The sequence below is a fragment of the Lichenostomus cassidix genome, unplaced genomic scaffold, assembly GCF_008360975.1.
Source record: "Lichenostomus cassidix isolate B80296 unplaced genomic scaffold, HeHo_3.0 HiC_scaffold_34, whole genome shotgun sequence".
Classification (NCBI taxonomy): Eukaryota; Metazoa; Chordata; class Aves; order Passeriformes; family Meliphagidae; genus Lichenostomus; species Lichenostomus cassidix.
The window spans coordinates 2,472,929-2,498,137 of NW_028147431.1; the positions used below are offsets into that span (position 1 = coordinate 2,472,929).

The 25,209-nt window shown below is 68.4% G+C and overlaps 7 protein-coding genes across 7 annotated transcripts; 3 read left to right on the forward strand and 4 right to left on the reverse strand.

Moving 5' to 3' along the window:
• Nucleotides 1-894: 894 nt before the first annotated feature.
• EPO (erythropoietin) lies at nucleotides 895-3,932 on the reverse strand. The gene is made up of 5 exons (XM_085045303.1): nucleotides 3,397-3,932; nucleotides 2,633-2,772; nucleotides 2,239-2,325; nucleotides 1,543-1,707; nucleotides 895-1,069 (listed from the first exon to the last, which is right to left on the reverse strand). The coding sequence occupies exons 1-5, from the start codon at nucleotides 3,407-3,409 to the stop codon at nucleotides 944-946; spliced, it is 531 nt and encodes a 176-aa protein (XP_084901429.1). The 5' UTR covers nucleotides 3,410-3,932; the 3' UTR covers nucleotides 895-943.
• A 1,638-nt stretch (nucleotides 3,933-5,570) lies between these two features.
• POP7 (POP7 ribonuclease P/MRP subunit) lies at nucleotides 5,571-7,069 on the reverse strand. Its single transcript, XM_085045090.1, has 2 exons — nucleotides 6,949-7,069; nucleotides 5,571-6,666 (listed from the first exon to the last, which is right to left on the reverse strand). The coding sequence occupies exon 2, from the start codon at nucleotides 6,663-6,665 to the stop codon at nucleotides 6,168-6,170; it is 498 nt and encodes a 165-aa protein (XP_084901216.1). The 5' UTR covers nucleotide 6,666; nucleotides 6,949-7,069; the 3' UTR covers nucleotides 5,571-6,167.
• Nucleotides 7,070-7,443: 374 nt separating this feature from the next.
• ACTL6B (actin like 6B) lies at nucleotides 7,444-11,728 on the forward strand. The gene is made up of 14 exons (XM_085045089.1): nucleotides 7,444-7,576; nucleotides 8,239-8,315; nucleotides 8,505-8,670; nucleotides 9,096-9,196; nucleotides 9,271-9,368; nucleotides 9,578-9,672; nucleotides 9,766-9,872; nucleotides 10,014-10,103; nucleotides 10,353-10,414; nucleotides 10,495-10,609; nucleotides 10,838-10,918; nucleotides 11,008-11,103; nucleotides 11,349-11,435; nucleotides 11,523-11,728. The coding sequence occupies exons 1-14, from the start codon at nucleotides 7,552-7,554 to the stop codon at nucleotides 11,601-11,603; spliced, it is 1,281 nt and encodes a 426-aa protein (XP_084901215.1). The 5' UTR covers nucleotides 7,444-7,551; the 3' UTR covers nucleotides 11,604-11,728.
• Nucleotides 11,729-12,572: 844 nt separating this feature from the next.
• MEPCE (methylphosphate capping enzyme) lies at nucleotides 12,573-16,618 on the forward strand. Its single transcript, XM_085045091.1, has 4 exons — nucleotides 12,573-13,839; nucleotides 14,983-15,201; nucleotides 15,901-16,027; nucleotides 16,348-16,618. Exons 1-4 carry the CDS (start codon nucleotides 12,658-12,660, stop codon nucleotides 16,398-16,400), a joined length of 1,581 nt encoding a protein of 526 aa, XP_084901217.1. The 5' UTR covers nucleotides 12,573-12,657; the 3' UTR covers nucleotides 16,401-16,618.
• Nucleotides 16,619-16,668: 50 nt separating this feature from the next.
• On the reverse strand, nucleotides 16,669-17,808 carry PPP1R35 (protein phosphatase 1 regulatory subunit 35). The gene is made up of 4 exons (XM_085045266.1): nucleotides 17,582-17,808; nucleotides 17,159-17,381; nucleotides 16,970-17,082; nucleotides 16,669-16,880 (listed from the first exon to the last, which is right to left on the reverse strand). Exons 1-4 carry the CDS (start codon nucleotides 17,657-17,659, stop codon nucleotides 16,716-16,718), a joined length of 579 nt encoding a protein of 192 aa, XP_084901392.1. The 5' UTR covers nucleotides 17,660-17,808; the 3' UTR covers nucleotides 16,669-16,715.
• Nucleotides 17,809-17,917: 109 nt separating this feature from the next.
• LOC146423184 (uncharacterized) lies at nucleotides 17,918-20,241 on the reverse strand. The gene is made up of 6 exons (XM_085045086.1): nucleotides 20,147-20,241; nucleotides 19,944-20,004; nucleotides 19,091-19,828; nucleotides 18,885-18,979; nucleotides 18,567-18,615; nucleotides 17,918-18,264 (listed from the first exon to the last, which is right to left on the reverse strand). The coding sequence occupies exons 1-6, from the start codon at nucleotides 20,239-20,241 to the stop codon at nucleotides 18,070-18,072; spliced, it is 1,233 nt and encodes a 410-aa protein (XP_084901212.1). The 3' UTR covers nucleotides 17,918-18,069.
• NYAP1 (neuronal tyrosine phosphorylated phosphoinositide-3-kinase adaptor 1) lies at nucleotides 19,631-24,555 on the forward strand. The gene is made up of 7 exons (XM_085045256.1): nucleotides 19,631-19,744; nucleotides 19,825-19,968; nucleotides 20,641-20,791; nucleotides 21,310-21,545; nucleotides 21,776-22,612; nucleotides 22,703-22,849; nucleotides 23,223-24,555. Exons 3-7 carry the CDS (start codon nucleotides 20,643-20,645, stop codon nucleotides 23,615-23,617), a joined length of 1,764 nt encoding a protein of 587 aa, XP_084901382.1. The 5' UTR covers nucleotides 19,631-19,744; nucleotides 19,825-19,968; nucleotides 20,641-20,642; the 3' UTR covers nucleotides 23,618-24,555.
• The last annotated feature ends 654 nt before the right edge of the window (nucleotides 24,556-25,209 follow it).

Sequence of the window (25,209 nt, forward strand, 5' to 3'; positions counted from 1 at the left end):
AGTCCCGGGGGCTTGGAGGGACCCCAGAATTTGGGGTTCTCAGGGTCTGGGTGTCCCCGAGGGCTTGGAGCTCCCGAGGTTTGGGGGACTCGGGGTTTGGGGGATCCCAGGGGGGTTTGGGGGAGCCCAGGGAGGTCGCAGGAGTCCCACGAGGGTCGCAGAGGGTTTGTGGGATCCCAGGGGGTTGGGGGTCCCGGTTTTGGGGTCCCTGGCGAAGGAGCCCTCGGCGCTCTCATAAATACTCTCTTGTTTACATTAAGTTACATGGGGGGTCGGGGGCGCTGTCTCCCCTGAGTGACAGCTGTCAATCAATCACCCGCGGGGCCTGGGCAGCTCGGGGTGCTCAGGCGGGAGGGGGATGATTGACAGCTGTCAATCACCTGCCGGCACGTCCAACGTGCCGGGGGGAGGGGAGGGGGTGCTGTTGGTGCTCTTGATGCTGGAGATTGACAGCTGTCACTGCTCTTGATTGACAGCTGTCACTGCTCTTGATTGACAGCTGTCGGTGCTCTTGATGTTGATCCTGACTGACAGCTGTCACTTCAGCTGAATGATTGCTGTCTCTGCTGCCGATTGACAGCTCTGAGTTCTGATGACTGACAGCTGTCAGTGCTGTTGATTGACAGCTGCCAGTGCTGTTGGTGACGTCAGTGCTGATGACCGAGGGCTGTCTGTGATGATTGGCAGCTGTTGTCGATGTTTGGCAGCTGCCGGAGATGATTGACAGCTGCTGGCGATGACTGACAGCTGCCGGTGCTGATTGACAGTTACCCATAATGATCGGCAGCTCGCTGCGTTGATTGACAGCTGCCGATGATGACAGGCTAAGAATGTCCTCTTTCGGCAGTGATTGACAGCTGTCTGCGGTGATTGACTGCTGTCTGCGGTGATTGACAGCTGTCGGCGGTGATTGACAGCTGTCGGCGGTGATTGACAGCCGCGGTCACCGCGGGCAAGCGTCGGCCAGGAAGAGCCGAACTTTGCCGCGCAGGAAGCGGCTGAGGACCCCCAGGAGCCGCGGGAGGCTCTGGACCCTCAGCGGGGCGGGGGGCGAGGGCAGCGGCGGGGCCTGGGGAGAGGACAGCGGTCAGCGGTGCCGCCGGACACCCCAAAAACCCGCGGCGACCCCCAAACCCAGCCCGGAGCAGAGCAGGAACCCCCTGGGACCCTCCAGGATCCTCCAGAAAAACACCCAAAGCTTTTCCATCGCTGTCCCGGACCCCCAGGACCCCCCCAGGATCCCCCGACCCGCCGTTTCTCCCAGCTCGGGGACCCCCGCAACTGCCGCGCCAGACCCCAAACACCCCAAACCCTTCCGGGACCCCCCAAAACCCCCGAAATCCCCCCAGACCTCCCAGTACCGGCGCGGGCAGCCCCGCAGCAGCCGGAACAGACCCCAACCCCTCCAAAGCCCTCCAGGACCCCCCAAATTTCCCCAAATCCGCCGTACCGGCGCGGGCAGCCCCCGCAGCAGCCGGAACAGACCCCAGACTCCCCCCAAAGCCCTCCCTTATCCCCCAGATTTCCCCAAATCAGCCGTACCGGCGCGGGCAGCCCCCGCAGCAGCCACGCCAGGCTCCGCGCGGCGCCGTAGGCTCGGTCGAGGGTCGGGCGCACTCGGGGGTCCCGCAGCAGCTCCCGCGCCCGCAGCACCGCGGCCACCAGGGCCGCCTGTCCCCCGGCCACCTCCTGCGCGCGGGACTCCGCCTGGGGACACGGCGGGGGGGTCACCGCGGGCCGAGGGGACAACGCGGGGACCCGGGGACGAGGGGTCACGCAGGGACAGGGGGACACGGGGGGGACACGGGGCGTCCCGACATTGCCAACCCTCCCCGGGATCCCACTCACCCCGGTCCAGCCCAGCCACCCCCTTCTCCCGGGGTTTTCCCTGGTTTTACCCATTTTTTTATCTATTTCCCTCACTTTCCGTCCTATTTCTCTCCATCCCTCCACGCTTCCCCCCATTTCCCCACTTTCAGCGCAGTTAGCCCCACTTCTCCGGGTTTCTCCCCGTTTTGCCCAGTTCCTCTTTATTTCTCTCCACATTTTTCCTATTTTCCCCGATTTCTCCCCACATCTCCCTGATTTTCTGTGTTTCTCCCTGGTTTTCCCTATTTCTCCCTGTGTTCCCCCATTTCTCCCACATTTCTCCAGCATATTTCCTCCCATTTTTCCCGATTTCCCTGAGTTTCGCCCCGTTTTTCCCGATTTCCCGGGATTTCCCCCATTCCCACTCACGTCCAGGCTCCGCCAGAGGTTGAAGTTGACGCCGGGGTCGGGGACGGCGACAGGCTCGGGGAGGTCACAGTGGGGGCCACACCCGGCCTGGGGGGGACACACAGTGACACCCCCGCCACGACCCCGCGGGTCCCCGAGACCCACTAGTGTCCCCAAACCCTCCAGGGTGTCCCCAGCTGTGTCCCCAACCCCCGTAAGATGTCTGCAACATCCCCAGGGTGTCCCCCTCGATGTCCCTGTGTCCCCCGCGGTGTCCCCAAGCCCCTCCGGGGGTCCCGCCCTCACCCCCACCCCGCTCTGCATCACACCCCCCCCGATGTCCCCGAGCCCCCTCGATGTCCCCGAGCCCCCCCGATGTCCCCGAGCCCCCCCGATGTCCCCGAGCCGCGCTCACCACCCCCCGCTCGGCGTCGCGGGCCTCCAGGATGAAGCGTTCGATCACTCGGGGGTCGCAGAGCGAGGGGGGACCCTCGGGGGGAGGCTGGGGGCGCCCCGCGACCCCCAACAGCAGCAGCAGCAGCAGCGCGCAGAGCCCTGGGGGGGGACGGGGGGGTCAGGGACCGCCGTGTCCCACTGGGGGCACCGCGACCCCTGGGGAGACTCCTCCCCGCGGGGCTGGGGGGCTCGGGTGCCTGAGGGAACCCCCCGGACCCCCTAACCGCGGGACCCCCGCGATACCTGAGCGACCCCGCCGCCAGAATGTCCCGGGGGTTTGGCGTCCCTGATGCCGGGGACCCCCCGCCCACCTGGTGGCCTCCAGAAGCCCCCGAGACAGAGGAGTCCTTTGGGACACTCGGGACCCCCCGCCCACGTGGTGTCCCCAGAGCCCCCCGCCCTCCCGGGACCCCCTCCCCACCCGTGTCCGTGCCGGACAGCTGAGCGCGCCGGACACACGTGGGGACCCTCGGACTCCCGAACCGTCCCGGACACGCGGGTGTCCCCCACCCACCCCAGACCCGCAGCCCCCCGGGGACACGCGGGACCCCCCCGGTTACCTGCGGCACCCCCCCGCCCGGTCCCGCCGCACACGTGGGTGTTCCCCCCTCCCCCGCACACCTGGCTCCCTCCCGCACACCTGGACACTCCCACTCCCCTTCCCGGGATGTCCCATCCCGCCCCCCCAACCCGTGCGACCCCCCCGGGACCCCCGCCACTCACCCGCCGCCCCCATCGCCGGCTGCTCATGGCACGGGGGTCCCTGGCGGCCCCGGGGCTGTGGCCGTCCCCGTCCCGCGTCCCCCGGCCCCGGCCCCGGTTAATGTTTGATCCGAGGGGCCGCGGGGCCGGAAGGGCCCTTGGGGGGGGGTTTTCCATCCGCTCCCCCCTCGCCCCCCCCAGACCGTCGAGGAAAAGGCCGCGCCGGCCGCCGCACGTCGGCCCCTGGCCACGGGCCACCCCCGGCCCCGGCCACGGCGCCGGCGAGGCGGGGGGGACACGGGGGGGACACGGGGGGAGGGACACGGGGGGGACACAGGGATGGAGAGCTGGGCGCGGAGGTGTGGGAATGGGGGGACACTGGGGGGACACGGAGAGGGGAAAGGGGGGGACACGGGGGGGGACACGGGGATGGGGTTTGGGAGTGGGGTGACACGGGTGGGACACGTGTGGGGACACTGGGGAGGACAGGGGGGTGACATGGAGATGTGGGAATGGAGGGACACAGAGGGGACACGGATGGGGGGAAGGGGAGGACATGTGGGGGGACACGTGGACAGGGAAAGACGGGGACACGGGGGTGACACGGAGGGGACACGGGGGTGACACGGAGGGGACACGGGGATGGCGACTTGGGCATGGAGGTGTGGGGATGGAGAGACACGGGGGAAAGGAGATACGGGGGGGACAAGGTGGGGACACAGGGACAAGGAGCTGGGGGACCATGGAGACGAGGGATCGGGGATGAGGGTGGGGAAGTGGGGACAGGGGGACGTGCAGTCGGGGTGACACGGTGACAGGGATGGGGGGACAGAGCTGGGGATGTGGGACATGGGACACCCGGATGGCGGAGGGGACACGGGGACAGTGTCCTGGGCAAGGAGGTGCGGGATGGGGACAGTGGCGGGGGGACAGGGACGTCAGGAGGGGGACAGAGGAGGGGACACGGGGATGACAAAGTGGGCATGGAGATGCACCGCAGGGACGGTGGTGACATGGGGATGGGGGACAGAGACGGAGACAGAGACATGGGGACACGTGGCTGCGGCTGAGGGGACACGGCCACGGGGTGGCACAGGGACACGGGGACACCCCCGCAGGGCCGTGGGACCGCGGTGACACGCGCGCGGCGACACACACGCGGTGACAAGGGGACGCGCCAGGCCGGGGGATCCCGGGATCCCTCGGGCCGGCGGAAGCGGCCGAACAATGGGGCAGCGTCACTGTCGCCGTCACTGTCCCCGTCCCCAGCGCCACCGCGGCCCCGGGGGCGGCTCCGGGGACCCCCGCGGCGGGGAGGGACACGGGGGGAGGGAGGGGGGACACGCCGAGGGGAGGGGACACGGGGGAAGCAGGGGACGCGGGGGACACGGGGACACGGGAGGGGACGGGGGACACAGGTGACACAGGAGGCGACACGGGGATGCGGGAGCGGATGGAGGCGACACGGCGGACACGGGGGACTCGGGAGGGGAGCCGGGGGACCCAGGTGACACGGGAGGTGACACGGGGGACCCGGGAGGTGACACGGGCCCCCTGCCAGGCCGTACGTGCGGCTCCGCACAGCCCGGCCGCGGGTCCGGCGCCAGCGGGGCCAAAGGGCACCCGGGGGCGGGGGGACGGCGACAGGGACGTCACCGACGCCGCCGGGTCCCCCTGCGTCACCTGGGAGTCCCCCGTGGCAGCGGGGTGTCCCCCCGACAGGGACTCCCCCACAGAGCCGGGACTCCCCGGGAACGGGGGCTGCACACCTGGGAGCTCCCCGGGTCACCTGGAGTCCCCTCTTGTCACCTGACACCCCCCGGGTGCCTGGCGGTCCCTTTGATCACCTGGGTGTCCCTTCTGCCACCGGGGTGGCCCTTTGTCACCTGGGTCACCCTCATTTCCCCACCCCTCAGCCCCCCATGGATGTCTAAGTGTCTCCGGTGTCACTTGTCCTCCCCCTTCGTCAACCAAGTCCCCACATTTCCCCCCGGGGGGCTTTCCTTGTCACCTACTTGCCCCCCAGCCACCCTGTTGTCACCTGTACCCTCCCCCTGAGCCCCCCCTCCCGTCCCCAGGGTCCCCCATTGTCACCTGGGGGTTTCCTGCCCCAAATGTCACCAATGACAGAGGAAGCCCCAGCCCAACACCCCTAAATCGTCCCCAAATCCCCCCAAAGCCCCCGGAGGCGCTGCTGCTGCTGCCACTGACTTTATTTTGGTGTCACATCCCTGCGTCCCCCCAAAGTCCCCGAGGCTGCTCTTGGGGACACACAGGGTGACATCAAGGGGCTCAGGGGCACCTTGGTGGCCCCAGATCACGGCGGTCTCGACCCACTGGTGGCAGCTTGGTGGCCTTGAGCCATTGGTGGCATCGTCCGTGTCCCCAGAACGTCAGTGGCTCCAGGTCACTGTGTCACCAAGGCCATCGGTGACTCATGGTGGCCTCGAATCCTTGGTGGCATCTGGGTGTCCCCAGGTCCTTGATGACTCGTGGTGGCCTCAGTTCAAGGTGGTCTTGACCCACGGGTGACCCCAGGGGGCTTTGGTGTCCCCAGGGTGTCCCCAAGGCCTTCTGTGGTGTCCCTGCAGCCGTGATGGACGTGGGGGACTCCCGGGGGGGGTTTGGGGTGTCCCCACGAGGGTGACAGAGCCCAGGACAGCTGGGGAGCCCCCAGGACTTTGGGGACACCCCAGTCACCCCCAGGAAGCCACTGACCTCGGCAGGGAGCCCCCACCGGCTCCAGAAGCCCCCAAAGCCTCGGGAAGCCCCCCGGGACCCCCGGACCCCCCTCAGGCGCACGGAGCCTCCCTGCAGAGCCGGATGTGGATGGCCGAGTTGTGCCGGGGGGGCTCCCCGTCCTCCCCCTCCCCTTCCTCGTCGCCGTCGCCGTCGCCCCGTGCCGGGGGGGCCCTGCGGGAGCCGCGGGGGGGCCGCAGCGGCACGGAGGAGGTGCTGGCGTGGAGCCGCAGGGCGCCCCCGGCCCCCGCCTGCAGCTGCAGCGCCAGGTTGATGGTGCGCGGCACGGCCAGCCCCAAACCGTGCAGCCGCAGCTCGCCGGGCGGCGCGGCGCCGGTACCGGGAGCTCCCCCCGGGGACAGCAGCCGCTGGCAGCGCCGCAGCTGCGCCCGGAAATCCGAGCGTGACGTCACGAACACGTCATTGGTGGCGGGCCCGGCGGGGGGGGCCGGGGGGGGGCGCGGGGCGGGGCCGCGGCGGCGGCGGCGGGGGGGCGGCCCGGGGAGCCCCCCCGGGGGAGGGGACGGAGCGGCGGGGCGAACCGAGGACATTCTGGGGGGAAAAACGGGGAGGGGGTCAGGGAGGGGTCGCAGAGCCACCCCGAGACCACCCGGAGCCTCCCTCACTCCTCACCCTCCCGACTCGCTCCAGAGCCCCAAACTCCCCCCAGGGACCCTCCCGAAGCCACCGAGACCCCCGCGATCCCCCCGGGGAGCTCCCACGGGACCCCCAGGAGCCACTCGGGACCCCTCCACGCCCCCCAGGATATCCCAAACACCCCCCGATCTCCCCCGAAGACCCCCGGGACCCCCCAAATCCGCCCCCCGCCCGCACCTCGCGCGTCCCGCGCCGCCGCCGCTTCCGCTCCGAGGCCACGCCTTCCCCGGGGCCACGCCCCCCGAGAGCCACGCCCCCTCGGCCCCGCCCGAACCAAACCACGCCCCGCAGTGACCGCGCCCCCTTCCCGCGGAGCGTTTTTGGGAGATTTGGGGACTTTTTACGCAAAATACGGGGTGAGCCCCGCCCCTCTCTCCCCGCACGAGTCCCGCCCCCCGAATCCGCACCGAATTTTGGTGCTTTTTTCAACGAAACCCACAATTCCTCCCCTCCTGCCCCCCAACAGCGACGGAGCGGATCGGGGGGATCTTGTAGGAGGGGCGTAAAGGAAGCCCCGCCCATTTCCCATAGACCACGCCCCTACAGCGACAGTGGGCGTGGCTTCCCACATCGGAACACGCCCACAAAGGGGAGGAGTGACACCGCTCAGAACACGCCCCCCCAAGCCACGCCCCTCTCCTTTAACAAAGGGCCGCGGCTCCTTTAAGCGCCGCCATTGCGGCCGCAGCCAATGGGCGCGCGCGCCGCACGGCGGGCGCTGATTGGGCGCGGGCTCGGCCCCGCCCCCCGGCCGGCGCTGTCCCGGTGCTGAACGCGGCCATGAGCGGCGGAGTCTACGGCGGCGGTGCCCGCGGGGGCGGGGCCTGCGGGGGGCGGGGCCTGCGGGGCGGGACCTCCGCGCGAGGGGAGGAGCCTCGCGGGGGCGGGGTCAACGCTGGAGGGGCGGGGCCAAGGCGGGGGCTGGGGGGCAGGGAGGTGGGGGCAAAGGGGAGTGGGAGTTGGGGGTGGGGGATGGGAGGGTCCCCGGGTGGTTTTGGAGGGACCAGTGTCCGGGGTTTGGGGACCCCAGTGTCATGGGGGTTTGGGGGCTCAGTGGTGTGGGGGTTTGGGGGCTCAGTGTCATGGGGGTTTTTGGGGGGCTCAGTGTCATGGGGGGTTTGGGGGGCTCAGTGGTGTGGGGGGTTTGGGGGGCCCAGTGTCATGGGGGGTTTTTGGGGGCCCAATGTCATGGGGGGTTTGGGGGGCTCAGTGTCATGAGGGGTTTTTGGGGGGCTCAGTGTCATGGGGTGGTCCTGGTGCCACCGTCCCTCCCCTCCCCGCTGCCCCAATATAAGGCGGGTTAATTTAACCTGGGGGTTTTTGGGAGCTGGGGGGGCTCCGGCGGTTTTTTTGGGGGGTCTCATTGTCCTGGGGGGGGTCCTGGTGTCACCATGTCCGTCTCATTGGGTCTCATTTGGGGGGTCTCACTGGGGGGGTCCTGGTGTCACCATGTCCCTCCCCTCCCAGATGAGGTCGGGGCGCTGGTGTTCGACATTGGCTCCTTCTCGGTCCGGGCTGGTTACGCCGGGGAGGATTGTCCTAAGGTCGGTGTCACTGTGTCCCCTCCGTGTCCCCCCATGTCCCTGTCACCCCCTCTGATGGACAAGGCCACTGTCCCCCCTGCATGCCATCGCCATGGCCAAGGTGTCCCCAGGGGCACCCCCAGGCCAATGTCCCCATCGTGGTGACATGGCCCGCCATGGTGACGTCACCGAGGCCACGATGTCCCCAAGGCGGATTTCCCCACCACGGTGGGGCTGCTGTCCCCGGACGAGGTGTCCCTGGAGCTGGATGGGGACAAGGACAAGAAGGGGGGGAAGGTTTACTACATCGACACCAACGCGCTGCACGTGGCCCGCGAGGGCGTCGAGGTCCTGTCACCCCTCAAGAATGGGATGAGTGAGTGTTGGGACAGAGGGAACAGGGACATGAGGGGACAGCAGGGATGGGGGGACATTGGGGGACATTGGGGGGACATTGGGGGGACATTGGGGGGCAAAGGGAACATGGGGAAGAGGAGGATGGAGATGACAGTGGGGTGCATGGGGAGAGAGCTGGGACAGGATGGACAGCATGGGGACATTGGGGGACACGGTGAAACATTGGGGGACACGGGGAAACATTGGGGGACACAGGGGGACATTGTGGGACAGCGAAGATGATCTGGGAACACCACAGGAACATGACTGGGACACCTGTGGGGGGAGAGGGACCCAGGGTGGGGACAACCCCCAGGGCCATGGGGGGACCCAAAAGGGCCATCTCACGGTGTTGGAGGTCACACACTGATGTCACCCACCCCCCGTTTGTCCCCCGTGTCCCAGTCGAGGACTGGGAGTGTTTCCAGGCCATTCTGGATCACACCTATGGGAAACACGTCAAGTCGGAGCCAGGGCTGCACCCGGTGCTCATGTCTGAGGCCCCGGTAGGTGCCACCGCAGGGCGGGGCTGAGGGGTTGGGTGTCCCCCTCGGTGTCCCCAATGTCCCCTGTGCCGCAGTGGAACACCAGAGCCAAGCGGGAGAAGCTGACGGAGCTGATGTTTGAGCACTACAACATCCCAGCCTTCTTCCTCTGCAAGACAGCCGTGCTCACCGCGTATCCCTGGTGTCACCCCCGGGACCCCCACTGTCACCTCCCCCTGTATCACACCCTGGGACGCCCCTGTGTCACCCCTCTGGGATGCCCCAATGTCACCCGTGTGACCAAACCCTGTCCCTAGGGTGTGTCCGGAGGGGGTTTGGGTGGATGGTCACTGGGTGTCCCCAGCATGTCCCCTCCCTGTTGTGGCCCCTTGACCGGCGCAGCTTCGCCAACGGGCGCAGCACGGGGCTGGTGCTGGACTCGGGGGCCACCCACACCACGGCCATCCCCGTGCACGATGGGTACATCCTGCAGCAAGGTGAGAACACCCCTGGGACACAGCAGGGTCACCTGGGACACACCTGGGACAGGTGAGGGGCGGGCAGAGCCTCACCCCAGCCCCGCCCCGCAGGCATCGTGAAGTCGCCACTGGCTGGGGATTTCATCTCCATGCAGTGCCGGGAGCTCTTCCAGGAGCTCAACATCGACATCGTGCCTCCCTACATGATCGCCGCCAAGGTGGGCATGGCCGGCGGTGGGCGTGGCCAGGGAACAGCCTATCAGAGGGGAAGGGCACCGCCCCCTTCATCAACATGTGCCCAAGCCACGCCCCTTGGGGCTTGGCCCCGCCCATCCCTCCCGGGACCCCCCCATTTCCAGGAGCCGGTGCGGGAAGGAGCCCCCCCGAGCTGGAAGAAGAAGGAGAAGCTGCCCCAGGTGTCCAAGTCGTGGCACAACTTCACCTGCAATGTGAGTAGGAGGGAGATCGGGGGTCTCCGAGGGGGTTTTGGGGGGTCTCCGAACCATTTTGGGGGGTCCCTGAGAGGCCCTGCTTTGGGGGGGAGGGGCTTAGGTCCCTTTTTTTGGGGATTCCCATCCCTGCATCCCTTTTTGGGAGGGTCTCTGTGCGTTTGGGTCTATTTTTGGGAGGTTCCAAAATACCCGCGTCCCTTTTTTGGGGGTCCCCGACCCCTTTTTTTGGGGTCCTTTCCCCCCCAGGAGGTGATCCAGGACTTCCAGGCCTCAGTGCTGCAGGTCTCGGACTCCCCCTACGACGAGCAGTGAGTGCCGGGGGGTCTGGGGGAGGCAGGGGGGGAATTTTGGGGTGGGGGGACACCAAAATCCGCTGTTTTTCCCCCAGGGTGGCAGCGCAGATGCCGACGGTTCACTACGAGATGCCCAACGGGTACAACACTGACTACGGGGCTGAGCGGCTCCGCATCCCCGAGGGGCTCTTTGACCCTTCCAACGTCAAGGTTTGGGGGTCCGGGGGAACTTGGGGGGATCTCTGAGGGGCTTTGGGGGTCCTGGGGGGTCTAGAGGACTCCCATTCCCCTGGGTTCTGCATCCCCGAGGGGCTCTTTGACTCTTCTAACGCCAAGTTTAAGGGTTCACAGTGGGGATTTGGGGATTCCTAGGGGGAGCAGGGAGGTCCTGCGGGGGTCCCAGGGTTTTGGAGACCACCTGACCCCCAATTTCCCCAGGGCCTCTCGGGGAACACCATGCTTGGCGTGGGCCATGTGGTCACCACCAGCATCGGGATGTGTGACATCGACATCCGGCCGGTGGGTCCCGGGACTGGGGGGTCGGGGGGGGGTTTTGGGGAGCAGCAGGGACATCCCAAATCCTGCCGGTCCTCTCCGTGTCCCCCCAGGGTCTCTACGGCAGTGTCATTGTCACCGGGGGGAACACGCTGCTGCAGGGCTTCACGGACCGCCTGAACCGGGAGCTGGCACAGAAAACCCCTCCTGTGAGAGACCCCTGAGTTCGGGTTGGCTTTGGGAGGGGCTGGAGGGGACCTCAGATCGTCCCCAGGAGGGACCCCCAGAATTTGGGATGGGGGGAGCTGGGGGACCCCAATCTGGGGGATGGGGTGGACCCAGACTGGGCTGCTGGGCTTCTCTAAATTATCACCAGTGGCTCCCAGTTGCCACCAGTGGTCACAGTTGTTCCCCCAGTGGCTCCCAGTGCTCCCAGTACTCTCCCCTTCCCCAGAGCATGCGGCTGAAGCTCATCGCCAGCAACAGCACCATGGAGCGGCGCTTCAGCCCCTGGATCGGGGGCTCCATCCTGGCCTCGCTCGTGAGTCCGGGGGTCCGAGGAGAGCCGGGGGAATCCCTGCTCCCGGGACCTCCCAAAACCCTCCCGAACGCCCCGCATTCCTCCCAGGGCACCTTCCAGCAGATGTGGATCTCCAAGCAGGAGTACGAGGAGGGCGGGAAGCAGTGTGTGGAGCGCAAGTGTCCCTGAGGGGAGCCCTGCCCCTGAGGGGGGTTTGTGCTCCTGAGGGGATTTTGTGCCCCTGAGGGGGGTTTGTGCCCCTGAGGGGAAAAAATGGGGAAAAAACCATTAAAACCCGCAAAATCCACCTGAAACCAGTTCTGAGGCGCCTGAGTGGCCTGGTGGCCGTGGGGCTCACGGGGGGTGTTTGTGCGAGCGGCGAAAGAGGCTTTTCTCCGATTCCGGCGGTTTTCGCCTCAAAACGGAGCGCGGGCGGCGCTCCTCCGCGCGCCCGGTCACGTGACGGGGGGGGGGGGCAGAGAGGCGCGCGGGAGGCACGTGCCGGGAGGAGGCGCCGTGCGCGCGCGAGACGCCGCGCGGCCCTCGCGAGACCCGGCCGGCACCGCCCTGCGGCCGCGGCGGGAAACGCGCACTGTTCTCGCGAGAGCCGCGCGGGCCGCGCCGTTACCGGGCGGCCGGTCGGGTGACGTCACGGGCGGAGCGATGACGTAAGCACGCGGCCGAGGCGCGGAGGAGACACCAGCGCTGGAACGGGAGGGGTGTGGGGGGGGAAAGCGCTCGCACTGCGCACGCTCCAGCCCCGCGCGGACTCCAACTGCCGGCAACCCCCGCGCGCGCGGCGAGGCCTCCGCGCCGGGCGCCCGTTCTCCGCCTGCTCCGCCTTGCCGCCGCCCGCTCTTCCCCCTCCGCGCACTTCGCCCTTTCCCGCGTAGCTCCCGAACCACCATAGCTATAACCCCCCCGGCTCCCTGTCCTCCTCCCCCGCCCGCCTTTTCTCCGCGTTTTCCGCGCAGGCGCTCGCCGCGGCCACCGCAAGCTCCTCAAGCCCCCCTCTCTCTCCGCGCGCGCCGCCTCTCCTCATTGGCCGCCGTGCGCCGCGCAGCCGCTCCTATTGGCGGCGCGCTAGCGTCCCACCCCCTTTTGTGGGCGTGCACTGCCCAATCCCCGCCTCTCCGCTATATAAGCGCCGCCGGGCCGCCGCGGCGCTGCCATCGCGGGCGGGAGGCGGCGGGCTCGGAGGGCCCGCGCGCGCGGCTCCCCCCGCTCCCCCCTCCGGCCGCGCATGCGTGAGGGCGGCGCGGCGCAGCGCGCAGGCGCGGGCCGGGCCGCCATGGCGGCGGCGCCTGAGGCCTTCCTGGTGCCGCCGCCGCCGCCGCCTCCTCCCGCTGCCGCCGCCGCGCCCCCGGGACCCCCGGACCCGCCCGAGCCCCCGCGGCCCCGCAATGGCCTCCGCACGGCGGGCGGCGGCGGCGGGAAGCGGCGCAGCAGCTGCGGGGCGAAGCAGCCGGCGTGGAAGCGGCGGCGCCGCGCGGCCTCGGAGTGCGGCCCGGTGCTGCCGTCCGAGTTCCTGCTCGGCGGGAACATCTTCGACCCGCTCAACCTCAACAGCCTCCTGGACGAGGAGGTGAGCCGAGCGCTGAACGCGCGCACCCCGCAGTCTTCGCCGCTCCCGCAGCGCGGCCGCGACCCCGTGGAGATCCTGGTGCCGCGGGACATCACGGACCCGCTGAGCCTCAACGCGCCGGGCGAGGGGCTGCGCTTGGCGTCCCCGGCCAAGAGCGCGCGGCGCCGGCACCGCCACCGCGGGCAGCAACGGGCCGGCACCGCCGGCGCCGCCTCCGCCAACGCCGCCGGCAGCGGGCACGGCGAGGAGCCCGCCCGCCCCGCCGAACCCTCCGCCGCTCCCACCGCCCCGCCGTGCCCCGCCGCCCTCCCCGCCCCCGGCCGGCACCGCAAGCGCCGACGGACTTGCAGCAAATCCGAGGGGCCTCGCCCGCCGCCCCCTCCCGCTGCCGAGAAGCCGAAGCCCCCCGGGAAGGCGGCGCAGCGGCCGCGGCACCAGGTGCGCAAGTTCCAGTACGGGAATTACTGCAAATACTACGGGTACCGCAACCCGGACGTGGAGGACGCGCGGCTGCGGGCGCTGCGGCCCGAGTGGTTCACGGGGAAGGAGGTGCTGGACGTGGGGTGCAACGTGGGGCACCTCACGCTGAGCATCGCCAAGCGCTGGGCGCCCTCCAGGATGGTGGGGCTGGACATTGACGGGCGGCTGATCCGCTCGGCCCGGCAGAACATCCGCCACTACCTGTCCGAGGGGCTGGGGGCGGACGGCGACGCCGCGGGGGGAGCCAGGAAAGGCTTCCCCGCCGCGCTCTTGGCCAGCCGGGGCCCCATCGCCGCCCCGCAGCTTCCCCCCGACGGGCCCGGGGCCACCGATTTCCCGCACAACGTCGTGTTTGTCACGGTGAGTGCGCGGGAGGGGTTTGGAGGGGGGCGAGGGAAGGCTTTTGGGGGCTTTTGGGGGCTTTTGGGGGAGTGACAAGTGGGGACAGGGGCTGGAGGGGGTTTGGGATGGGTTTTGGCAGGTGGTGGTGAGTCTAAAAGGGGCTTGAAGAGAGTTCTGTCAAGGTCTTGGATGGGTTTATGGGGGTGTTGGTGGATTTTAGGGGGTGACAAGAAGGAACGGGGGTTTGGAGGGGATTTGTAAGGCCTTGCTGGGTGTAAAGGGGACTTGAAGAAAGTTTTAGGGGGGTGTTGGGGGATTGAAGGGGTTTACAATTGTGTGTGGGGGTTTGGGGGAGCTGTGAGATGGGTTTTGGAGGGTCTTAGGGGGTCTAAAAGGGGTGTGAAGGAAATTTTAGGAGGATCTTGGTGGGTTTAGGGGAAGGACAGATAGATATCAGGGGGCTGGCGAGGACTTTAGGAAGGTCTTTGCTGGGTTTTTGGGGGTCTTGGTGGGTTTAAGGAGCCACAAGGGATCTAGAGGAGCTGAGAAGAGTTTTAAGAGGATCTTAGCTGAGTTTTGGGGGTTCTTGGTAGGCCTAGAGAGGTAACGGGGGGTTTGTGAGTCTGGGGGGATCTTAGATGGGTTTTGGGGGTGACAAATGGCATAGAGGGATGTTTGGGGTCTTGGTGGGTGTGAAGGGGTCACCAGGAGGTTGGAGGAATGTGGGATTTCCCCCTTTTCATCTCTGGGGTGTGTGGGGCAGCGCCAGACCTCGGTCTGGGGTCCCCAAAACCCAGCGTTTTTGGGAACCCCAGCGTGGGGTTCAGCGTGTGCCCCCCCAAATCCCTGGGTGGGACTCAGAACCTCCCAAAACCCAAAACCCCTCACTGGGGTTCAGTGTGTGCTCCCCAAATCCCTGGGTGGGACTCAGAACCTCCCAAAACCCCTCATTGGGGTTCAGCGTGTGCTCCCCACACCCTAAAACTCCTCTGAGGGACACCAAAACCCCTCACTGGGGTTCAGCATGTCCCCCCCACCCCCCAAAACCTCTCGGTGGGTCTCCCCACCTCCCTCTGTGGGGCTCAGCACGTGCCCCCCAGCCCCTCAAACACCCCAAAACCCCTCCTGGTGCCCCCAAAACCCTGACCGTGCCCCCCCCAGGGGAACTACGTCCCGGAGCGGGAGGAGGCGGTGGGGGCTCAGCGCCCCGAGTTCGACGTGGTGCTGCTGCTGTCCCTCACCAAGTGGGTGCAGCTCAACTGGGGGGACGAGGGGCTCAAGCGGCTCTTCCGGAGGGCATTCCGGCACCTGCGGCCCGGCGGGATCCTGCTGCTGGAGCCGCAGCCCTGGGAGTCGTATCGCAAGCGCAAGGGGCTCACGGTGAGTTTTGGGGGGCTCACGGTGAGTTTTGGGGGTCGTTTTTGGGGTCGCAGAAGGGTCTGGGGGGGAACTTGCTTCAGGAGCCCCAGCCGTTGGAATTTTTGTATCACCAATGCAGGGGGCTCGTGGTGAGGTTGGGGGGGCTTGGGGGTCACAGAGGGGTCATAAAGGGGTCTGGGGGGTCATGGAGAGGTTGTACAGGGGTCTGGGGGGTCATGGAGAGGTTGTACAGGGGTCTGGGGGGTCATGGAGAGGTTGTGCAGGGGTCTGGGGGGTCATGGAGAGGTTGTGCAGGGGTCTGGGGGATCTTTGTGGGGCTCTTGATTGGGTTTGGCGGCGATGTTTGAGGGGGTTTGAGGAAGTCTCAGTGGGGTTTTTGATTAAAGGAGGTTCAAGGGAGTCCCCGATGAATTTTTAGGGGGCTGAAAAGGTGCTGCCTTGGGCTCGGTGGGGTTTGGGGAGGTTAAAGGGTGTCTCAGGTGGGTTTTGGGGGCACTCGGTGGCTCTGCAGGGGGTGACCAGAGGGGTTAGGAGCATCATTGTGGGGTTTGGGGGGAGCAGTTCATTTGGGGGGGCTGGAATGGGGGGAATCTCAGGGGGAGCAGTTCATTTGGGGGGCTGGAATGGGGGGGATCTCTGAGTTTTTGGGGGGCTCCAAGGGGATTTTGGTGTTTCTGGTGGCTGATCCCACGTTCCCAGGAGACGACGTACCGGAACTACCAACGGATCCGGCTGCGGCCGGAGCAGTTCCCAGCCTACCTGACGTCCCCCGAGGTGGGGTTCGAGCGCTGCGAGCTCCTGGGGACCCCCCAGCACAGCTCCAAAGGTGGGGGGGCCCACAGCTGGGGTGGACCCCAAATCCCGGGGGTGGGACCCCAAATCCAGGGGGGTTTTTAGAGGGGAGAGGGTCTGGGGGGAACCTGGTTTGATAGAAAAAGGTTCTGGTGGGGGGGACACCCCAAACTGGGGGTTTGGGACTCACCCAGACGTTTGGAGGGGTTGGGAGTGGGGTGGGGGGACACCAGGGGAGGTTTGGGGCTGGGCAGTGCCGGGGGTTTCTTGGGGTGAAGTGGGAGAGTCATAAATTTGGGGGCTCCCCATCCTCCCCTTTTTTCCTCCCCACCCAATCCTCCTTTTTTTCCCTAGGCTTCCAGCGGCCGATTTATCTCTTCCACAAGGGACGAGGTGACACCCCCTGAGACCCCCTGGAACCCTCCCCGGTCTGGGGGGGCCCTGACGCTCCTGGGGTGGGGGAGGGGGGAGGTCGCTCCCCACCCCACCAAATGCCAAATGGGGGGAGGGGCTCTGTTTGTTCCCCCCTCCCCCCAGTTTTTGGGGTGTTCCCTCCCCCCCCCGGCGTTTGCCGTGGTTTGCTCTGTGCGAGGGGGGGCCCCGGAATAAAGGAGGTGATTGGTCAGCGGTGGGAGGGTCGTTTTTGGGGTGGTCACGCACTCACCCCCCCCAGAATTTACAAATAATTGTTTATTTTGGGGGCGGCGGGGGGTCGTTCCCGTTCAGCAGCCCCCCCACTGCTGCAGCTTCTGGAACATTGCAAAGGTGGCTCCAGGGGGGCGCGGGAGGGCCCGGGGGGGCTCGGGGGGGCTGGGGGTGGGCAGCCAGGGCCACCCCATCCCCCTCCCAGCACCCCCTGCCAGGACTCCCAACTCCGGCCCAGGAACCTGGGGGACAACAGAAGAACGGGGGGAGCGGTCCCGTTAACACCGGGGAGGCGGTGGGGAAGTCTGGGGCTGCGGGGGTCAGGCCTCACCTGCGGGGAGGGCGCGGGGGGCGGTGGGACCCCCCGGCGTGGCCCCGGTGGGGGGGGCACGGCCAGGCTGACCAGGCCCCGGAAGAGCCGCTGGGCCTGCGGCACGTTCATGGCTAAAAACCAGAGTTTTGGGTTAAAACCGGGAAAAGAGCGGCTGGGTGATAACTGACCCCCTCCCTCCAAACTGACCTGCGGCCGCGGCCCCGCCGAGGGCGCTGCGGGCCGCGAAGGAGCTGCCCAGGAGAGCGGCCGCGGCCCGGGGGGCGTCGAAGGGCTCGGGGGGAGCGCCGAGGGCTGCCCGGCTGCTGTGCAGGGTGGGCACCGCCAGCGGGGGGGGGCCCGAGGTAGCGACCCCCCCGTCTTTATCCTCCTCTTCCTCGTCATCCATCGCGGGGCTCGGCGCGAAACGCACCTGGGGGGGCAGAGCCGGTGTCACGGAGCTCCCCCCGCCGTGTTTCGCCGTGTCCCGCTGTCCTCCCAGCCCCGCCGTCTTTCGGGGATCCCCCCGCTGTGTCTTGCGGCGCCTCGTCCCCTCGCGGCTCCCCTCCCTCGTGTTTCAGGCTGTCCCGTTCCGCCCCACCGGTGTTCCTGCGGTGTCCCGTCGTCCCCCACCTGCCGGTTTTCCCCCCCGCGTCCCCCTCGCCTCAGGATTCCCCCGGGCGGCGGCGGCGGCACCGAGCGCGGCTTCATGGCGGCGGAAGTGGCGCCCCTTTCCGCCTGTGGCCACGCCCCAGGTGTTGACCTCACCAAGATGGCGGCCTCGGCCGCCCCTTGCTGACCTCCCCAACAGGGCGACCTCCGCGGCCCCGCTTTGCTATTGCCTTCCCCAACGTGGCGGCGCCGGAGGGCCGCGGGTTCGAGTCCCTCCGCGGCCCGGAGCCGCTCTCACCTCTTTATGAACCACAAATTAACCCAAGTTTTCCCCAGATTAACACGTCCCCTCACCCGTGCTGTAAAAATCGCGGCTTTATTAAAAAAGGCCCAAAATTGCGCAGGAAGGGTAAGGGGGCTCAGTGACGCCCCCCTGCCTTCCTCCCAATAAAGCAGCAGCGGTGCAGCGAGTGAGGACTCCCTGCCCACCCCCTGAGAACCCCCCGAGCTCAGGGCGGCCCGGGGGGCGGCCCGGGGGGCTGCGGGGGCCGCAGGCGGGCGAGCTGCTGTGGGGTGGCGAGTGCCCGGAGCAGGCGGTTCTCCTGCTCTAGCACCGTGCGCCTCTCGCTCAGCTCTCGGATCTGCTCCCGCAGCGCCTCCACCTCCTCCCGCACCGCCAGCAGCAGGTGGGACTTCACCAGGTCCTGCGGGGAGAGGTGTCAGGGCTCTCCCCAGAGCCTCCCCCGGCTAGGACCCAAATCCCACATCCAGATCCCACAGCCCCCCAGACCAGCCAGTTAGGATCCAAAGCCCCCTCGAGCCTCCTTCCAGCACTAAAAGCTCACCCATCCAGGTCCCACAGCCCCCAGAACCCCCTGCAGGGATCCAAATCCCACATGGATCTCCCAAAGCCCCCCGAGTGCCTCCAGCCATATTCCACAGCTCCCACAGACCCCCCACGGCCACCCATCGGGACCCTCCACCGCCTGCCCTCCCGGGGTCTCACCATGGCCCTCTCAATCTTGTTGTCGATGGCGGTGACGCCGCTCCCGGCACTGTGACAGAGGGGGACAAGGGAGGGGCGTCAGACGGACAAATGGACTCCGCCACCCGCCCTAGGTGTCCAAGGCGGGGGAGAGCTTCAACTTCCCCCTCCCCACCTCCCCGTTTCCTTCCCTTTTCGGGCGCAGGAGGGGAAATCCTGCAGGCTTTTTGGGTGCAGGAGGGGAAATCGCGCCCCTCCCTCGCACCTCAGCCGCTCCCCCCCGCCAGACCGGAACGCCCCCGAACCGGAACTCCCTCCAGAGCGGATGTCCCGCCTCACCCCTCGTCCTCGCTCTCTTCGCCAGCCAATCCCAGGCGTGCGCTGAGCTCAGCCCCGCCCCCTGGGCGTGGCGAGGGGGGCTTGGGGGGAAGCGCCTGTAAACAACGGGGGGGTCAGTGCCGCCGGGGGTCAGTGCCGCCGGGGGTCAGTGCCGCCGGGGGGACGCGGTCACCTCTGCCCCGCCGCAGGACATCCCGCCCCCTCACCTGCTGCACCAGCTGCGCGAAGGCCCCGAGCGACCGGGGCTGGTGGGGGGCGGGGATGGCCCGGGGGGCGTCCAGCGACACCGGGACCCTCCCGCCGCCGCCGCCGCCTCCCCGCGGTGACGCGTCCCGCTCGTAGAAATCGCGGCAGAGCCACCGGCCACGCCGCAGCACCTCCCCCGGCGACAGTAAGCGAACCAGGCGGAACCGGGACCCGCTGGGGCTGCCGGAGGAGGACGAGGAAGAACCGGTTGGGGCGCCGGAGGCATCGCCGGACGCGGTCCCGCTGCCGCCGCGGACGCTGGTGATGGCGAAGCCGCTTTTCTTGCGGCTCATGGGGGCGGCGGCGGCGGGAGAAGGAGGAGGAACATGGCGGGGCCGGCCCGGAGCCGTTACCGGCGGCGGCGGCGGCAGGACCCGGAAGTGGGAAGCGGAACTGATGTTGCCCTTTAAGGCGTCGTCGGTCCGCGCGCGGCCACGCCCCACCCCGCAGGCCACGCCCTTGTCTCCATAAGCCACGCCTTCATCGACACCCCTTTGAGACGCGGCGCTCTGCGGGTCCTCCGCGCGGCCAGGGGGCGCCAGCGCGGCCGCGGCGCGTCCCGGACGCTGCGTCAGCGCCAATGGAGCGGCGCGAGCGGGAGGCGGGAGCGGCCGGTGAGGGAGGAGGGGAGGGATGGGGGTGGGCCCGGGGCCCCCCCCGCGCCCGGTGACCACCCGCTGCCCCTCCCTCGCAGGCTGCTAGAGCCCCCCCCGCCATGGGCCAACGTCCCCCGTGAGCCCCCGGCCCGGGCCCGGCCGTGCTGGCGGTGGTGGGGGGGGGGGCGCGGCGGAGGATTTCACCCCCCCCCCCAACCCTGGGACCCCCGAGAGAGCGACAGGTAACGAGGGGCGGGGAGGGAGGAGGCTGGGAGGCCCTGGGGGGGCAGAGGAACCCGGTGTCCGGGTGGGGTGTGAGGACCCCGGATCCTGGGGGGCGGAGGGAGTGATGGGGGGACCCCAGGACTGGCGGGGCTTTGGGCGTTCGGGTGGGGAGTGGGAGGCTGGGGGTGACCGCACGGGTTTGGGGGGTCCCCAGCATCGGTGTGAGCAGAGGGAGCCTGGTGTTCGGGGGGCTCGCAGGCATTCGGGTGGGTTTGGGGGCAGCCCGGCATCGCCTCGGAGGGGTCCGGGTGGGGTTGGGAAACCCGGCGCGCGGGGGTGCAGGGAGACCCCAGGATCCCTTCTGGGGGAGGGAAGGGCAGAGGGACCCAGCCGCCAGGGGGGGAGGGGGCTCCGGGGGGGACTGAGGCGTCTGAGGGGCTTGGGGAGGGCGGGCGTCGGGACCCAACGTCCAAGTGGGGGCTGGGGGTTTGGGGGTCGCGGTGGGCCGGGGGATGTGGAGGTCTGGGACGGGCGGGGGGTCTCGGGAGCAGGGTGTGTGGGGGTCTCAGGACGCGGAGTCCGGGGAAGGGGGGGTCTCGGGACACGGGGTCCGGGTGGGTCTCAGGACAGAATTCGGGGGGGGGTGTCCCCGGTGCTGAGGGGGCGGGGTCTGAAGGCCCCGCCCCCAGCCATGAGCGCCCCCCCGCGGTCGGAACTCGCCGCCGCTGCCGCCGCCCTGCTGCGCCTGGGCGAGGAGCGCCCCCCAGCGGCCGCCATGAACCTGCTGCAGCGCAAGGGTCGCCCCGAGTGGCGCCCCCGCGAGGAGGAGCCTCGCAAGGGGTGAGGGGACACCGGGGACACACTGGGGAGGCACTGGGACCTCCTTGGGGGGACACCAAACCCCCTGGGATCACCCTGGGGGAACATGGAAACCCTCCCAAGACCAAGCTAGGGAAAACTAATACCCCAGGATCACCCTCAGGGGACACTGGGACCCCCAGGACCACCCTGGACCGCTCTGGGGGGCCTCAGGAACAACCTGGGAGGTCACCCAAAACCCCAGAATTCCCCTGGCAGGACCCAAAGAACCCGACTCACCCTGGAGGAATCTGCTACCACCACCCCTTCGCAGAACCTCCATGCAGAAAGCCCCAGTGACCCTCTGCACTCCTGGGATGACCCCGAGACACATGACTCACCCTCTGCCCCTCAGAACCCCCAAAGATGGGGGATTCCAGTTCCCCCTCGTACCCCCATTTCCCTACTCCAGGGGAGCCAAGTCCCAGACAACCCCTGATTGGGTCGGGGTGTCCCCAGAAATTCTGGGGTCGTCCTGACCCGCTGTGTTCCATCCACAGGGTCCCCAAGGCACGGGAGGGGGGTTCCCTGCGGCGCCCACTGCGTGTGGGGTTCCTAACCCTGCCGGCGCCGCAGGAACGCGGCCCTCGGCCCTGCGCCCCTGGCATGGCCCCCCGCTCCCTGTCCTGCCACGCCGTGGGGCTCCCTGACTCGGGGGTACCCCTGCGCCCCCCCGGGCCCCGCACCGGGCCCCCCGAGGGCAGGGGGCTTGAGGCACCGCCTGCCAAGAGAGGTGGTGAGTGAAGCAGGGGGGGCTTGGGGGGTGCTTGGTGGGGCTGGGGGGTTGTGGGGGATCTGGGGGCAAGTGTGGCGGCTCAGGTGGGTTGGGTTGGCAAGGAGGTGACACGGGGAGTTTGGGGGAGCAGGGAGGGCTCTCAAGGGTGTTTGGGTGGCAGGGAGGGGACACAAGGGCTTTAAAGAGGCAGAGAGGGTGTACCACCCCCCTGACACCCCTCCCTTCCCCAGGCACCCCCCGGGGGGGCTGCGTGCGGCAGACGCCCCCCTTGAAGCCCTCACGCAGCCCTCAGACCCGCCTGTCAGCCGGGGCCCCTCCGCCCCCCCTGGCCGAGCAGGGCGAAGGGGAGGAGCCCGTGTACATCGAGATGGTGGGGGACGCCCGGGGCATCCCGGGGGGAGATCCCCGGCGGGGGGCGCCGGGAGGAGCCCCCCCTCCGCCCCCCGAGGAGCCCGAGGCCATTTACGAGGAGATGAGCTGCCCCCTGCCCGCAGGGGAGGGGCCGGGACACGCCCCTTTCCCGGGACACGCCCCTTTCCACGGACACATCCCCCACGCGGCCCACGCCCCTTTCAGCGGCCCCGTGCCGCACTCTGGCCACGCCCCCTACACAGGTCACGCCCCTTTCTCTGGTCACGCCCCTCACGCCGGCCGTGCCCCCTTCATAGGCCACGCCCCATTCTCAGGCCCCGCCCCCATTCCACCGCCGTTCCCCAACTTGCTCCCGCCCCGCCCACCCCCGCTGGCCCCGCCCCCCGAGGGTGCCTCGCGCCTGCCGCTCCCCTCGCGCCGCGAGGCCCCGCCTCCCGCCCGCGCGCGCAGCCACTCCACGCCGCTCCCCCCTCACCACGCGCCGGGAGGGGCGGGGCGCGAGCGTGGGGGGGCGGGGCTCGGCCCGCTGCCCCTCCCACCGTCCACCGAAGCTCCGCCTCCCGGGAAGCGCCCGCCCGCCTACGAGAGCCTTCGAGGGGGCGTGGCCTCAGCAGGCCCCGCCCTTTCCCGCGAGGAGGAGCCGCCCCTGCGCCGAGGGGGCGGAGCCTCTGCCCGCCGCGCGAAGGAGACCGAGAGTGAGTGACAGGGATGGGGCGGGGATCGGGGCGGGGCCATGCTCCGTGGGCGGGGCTGACTCCCTTTTCCCCCTCCCATCCTTTTTTCAGAGGTACCGGAGCCCCCCCGGGAGGAGCGGGCGGGGGCGGGGACGGTTCCCCCCCCGTCGGGGATCCCTGTCCGGGCCGAGGGGCCCCGGGGCCGGCCGGGACCCCCCGTGCCCTGCCAGACCTTCCCCGCCTGCGGCAGACCCTCGGGTACGTGCAGGGGGGGTTGGCCGGAGTTGGGGAGGAGACACCGGGAGGGGGGCAGTATGGGGGACACTTGTTGGGGATATTTGGGGAGTTACGGGGATGTTGCGGGGCAGATGGGGACACTGGGGGGACACAGAGGGACACGGGGAAATGAGGGGTAGGAGGTTACATAAGGATAGCAGGGCGGGGGTTATGCAGAGCGACACAGGGGGAACATCTTGGGCGAAATGGGGACATTTGCGGGGGCAGAGATATCTTGGGTGGGCGCAGAGATGGGGACCATCTGGGTACCCTTTTTCCTGGGCAGGGGGTGACACCAGGGGGGTTTGCGAGGGATGACACAGTGTCCCCCTGACGCCCTCCTCCCCGTCCCCAGAGCTCCCCGGGGGTCCCCGCCTGGGCCGCTCCGCCTCCACGTCGGGGGTGCGCCAGGCCGGGGCCCCCCCGTTCCCACGCGGTCCCCCCTCATCGCGCCCCCTCTCCGGAGGGGTTCCCGGGGCGGGTCCCGCGGGGGGTTTCCCCGCCGCCCCCCGGCCCCGGGACGGGCAGCTGCAAGAGGTGATCGACCGAAAACGATGCGTCTGCACCGAGATCAAGGCGCGGGGGGGGCGGGGGGGGGGGCTGTGCAAGCAGGACAGCCTGCCCCCCCTGCCCGCCCCCCCCGCCTGGAAAGGGGGGGCCGCTCCCGAGGGCCGCCCCCCACCCCCGCCGCCCCCCGGCACCCCCCCGGCCCGCCGGCCCCACGCCGTGCTCTGGGACACCGCGATCTGACCCCCCCGGGGTGCCTGGAGCACCCCAAATCCTGTCCCTATAACCGGGGGGGGGTCCCCAAAATCATGCGGGGGGCTCCTAAGGATAAAGGGGGGGGCTCCTAAAGGGGGTGGGCGACACGGCTGGGCCGGGTTGGGGAGAAATGGGGGTGGGTATTTATGGTATGTTGAGTCCCTCTGTAAAAACCAGGGGGGACACTCCTAAAACAGAGGGGGGAGGATGGAGACCAATCCCCCGGGGTAACAGGGAGGGACCCCAAAAAAATGGGGGGAAAAAAACCCCAAATAGTGGGGCAGGGTCGAGCCCCTCATTAAGGGGGATTAAACCCCCTCACAATCCGGGGGGCCCCCGCTAAGGGGGTGTCGAGCCTCAATATCGGGGTACAGCTCCCCCTGTGAACTAAGGGGGTCCCTATAAAGGGGGGTAGAGCTCCCCAGTAAAGGGGGGTTCACCCCTCCTTAGGGGTGTCCAGTTCCCCCGAAAAAAGGGGGGAGGTCACTCCTCGGTTGGGGTGTCCAGCCCCCTGAAAGGGGAGGGTGCTGTAACTGCTTTGCAATGTATTTATGGGGGGGTATTTATGGGGGTGCATCAAGCAGGGGCCGGGGAGGGGGTTCCACTCCGGGGGTCCGCAGTGCGGCCTGTGGGGGGTGGGTGGGTGTTGTGTTGAGGGGGGGCCCCCAGTGCGGGGGGGGTGAGAGGGGAGGGGGGATCTCCTCTGGGATTTTGGGTGGGGGACCATGGGGGGGGGCAAAGGGCCCCCCGACCCTTTCCTGGGATCCCCCCAGGCCCTCTGTGCCTCATCCCCCCCCCGCCCCCCGTTACCAGAATTGCCTTCGTCCCCGCGGGGTCCGGGGGGGCCCCAGTTTGGGGGGGGCGTGGGAACGGGGGGGTTTTGTAACGTGGTTCTGTGCACTATTAAAGAGAGATGCAGCTGGAAATGCTTGTCGGGGGCACCCCAAAAACGGGACTGGGACCCTCTTACAGCCCCTCACGTTACGGTTAGAGGAGGATAAAAGGGGATGTGGGAGAAAATGATCCTAAATGGGGTGGGGGAGGAAGCAGTAGTAGTGAATTTATGGGGAAATGGCCCGAAAAGGGATGGTGGAGTGGAAATAATAGTGAAGCTGGGGGAAAAGAGACCGAGAATGGAGCGGAATAATAGGGATTCTTCGTGAAAACTACCCAAATCAGAGAGCACATAGGGAATTTGTAGGAAAATGACCCAAATTAGGGGGTTTTCACCTCGGTTTTGGGTTTAAAACACTCACCAACGGCATTAGTATTGAGGGGGAGAAGACCCCGAATAAGGGAATTGAAACTCCCCAGACCGTCTCGCGTGGTGTTGGGGAGGAGGAATAATAGAGAATCTGGGAGAAAATTACCTCAAAAGAGGAATTTTTCCGTGTTCGTGACGGGTTCGACGGGGACTGCGCTAAAGGGATCAAAAAGGCGGGGAAAACCGGGGGCGGCGGAGACCCCTAGACCCCCGTCCCTCACAGCGGGAGGAGACGGGACGTGCCCGTGGTGGAAACAGCTGATTTTCCGTGAAACCGGCCCGAAACGGGGCGTTTCCCGCCGTGCCGGGGGCGGTG

Excerpts from the sequence above, each read along its gene's own strand:
- POP7 (XM_085045090.1), bottom strand. The coding sequence starts at position 6,665 with ATGTCCTCGGTTCGCCCCGCCGCTCCGTCCCCTCCCCCGGGGGGGCTC.
- ACTL6B (XM_085045089.1), top strand. The coding sequence starts at position 7,552 with ATGAGCGGCGGAGTCTACGGCGGCG. Across the intron at positions 7,577-8,238 it reads CGGCGGAGTCTACGGCGGCG|ATGAGGTCGGGGCGCTGGTG; the intron begins GTGCCCGCGGGG and ends CTCCCCTCCCAG. Across the intron at positions 11,104-11,348 it reads TGGCACAGAAAACCCCTCCT|AGCATGCGGCTGAAGCTCAT; the intron begins GTGAGAGACCCC and ends CCCCTTCCCCAG.
- PPP1R35 (XM_085045266.1), bottom strand. The coding sequence starts at position 17,659 with ATGAAGCCGCGCTCGGTGCCGCCGCCGCCGCCCGGGGGAATCCTGAGG. Across the intron at positions 17,382-17,581 it reads GCGGGGGGGAAAACCGGCAG|GTGCGTTTCGCGCCGAGCCC; the intron begins GTGGGGGACGAC and ends CTGCCCCCCCAG. Across the intron at positions 17,083-17,158 it reads CGGCGGGGCCGCGGCCGCAG|CCATGAACGTGCCGCAGGCC; the intron begins GTCAGTTTGGAG and ends TCTGGTTTTTAG.
- LOC146423184 (XM_085045086.1), bottom strand. The coding sequence starts at position 20,241 with ATGCCGGGCTGCCCCCAAACCCACCCGAATGCCTGCGAGCCCCCCGAA. Across the intron at positions 19,829-19,943 it reads GCTCTCTCGGGGGTCCCAGG|CAGCCTGCGAGGGAGGGGCA; the intron begins GTTGGGGGGGGG and ends GGGGGGCTCTAG. Across the intron at positions 18,265-18,566 it reads ACAAGATTGAGAGGGCCATG|GACCTGGTGAAGTCCCACCT; the intron begins GTGAGACCCCGG and ends CTCTCCCCGCAG.
- MEPCE (XM_085045091.1), top strand. The coding sequence starts at position 12,658 with ATGCGTGAGGGCGGCGCGGCGCAGCGCGCAGGCGCGGGCCGGGCCGCC. Across the intron at positions 13,840-14,982 it reads ACAACGTCGTGTTTGTCACG|GGGAACTACGTCCCGGAGCG; the intron begins GTGAGTGCGCGG and ends TGCCCCCCCCAG. Across the intron at positions 15,202-15,900 it reads GCAAGCGCAAGGGGCTCACG|GAGACGACGTACCGGAACTA; the intron begins GTGAGTTTTGGG and ends CCACGTTCCCAG.
- EPO (XM_085045303.1), bottom strand. Across the intron at positions 2,326-2,632 it reads GCGACGCCGAGCGGGGGGTG|GCCGGGTGTGGCCCCCACTG; the intron begins GTGAGCGCGGCT and ends TGTCCCCCCCAG. Across the intron at positions 1,070-1,542 it reads TGCGGGGGCTGCCCGCGCCG|GCCCCGCCGCTGCCCTCGCC; the intron begins GTACGGCTGATT and ends TCCTCTCCCCAG.
- NYAP1 (XM_085045256.1), top strand. The coding sequence starts at position 20,643 with ATGAGCGCCCCCCCGCGGTCGGAACTCGCCGCCGCTGCCGCCGCCCTG. Across the intron at positions 20,792-21,309 it reads GAGGAGGAGCCTCGCAAGGG|GGTCCCCAAGGCACGGGAGG; the intron begins GTGAGGGGACAC and ends TTCCATCCACAG. Across the intron at positions 22,613-22,702 it reads CCGCGCGAAGGAGACCGAGA|AGGTACCGGAGCCCCCCCGG; the intron begins GTGAGTGACAGG and ends TCCTTTTTTCAG.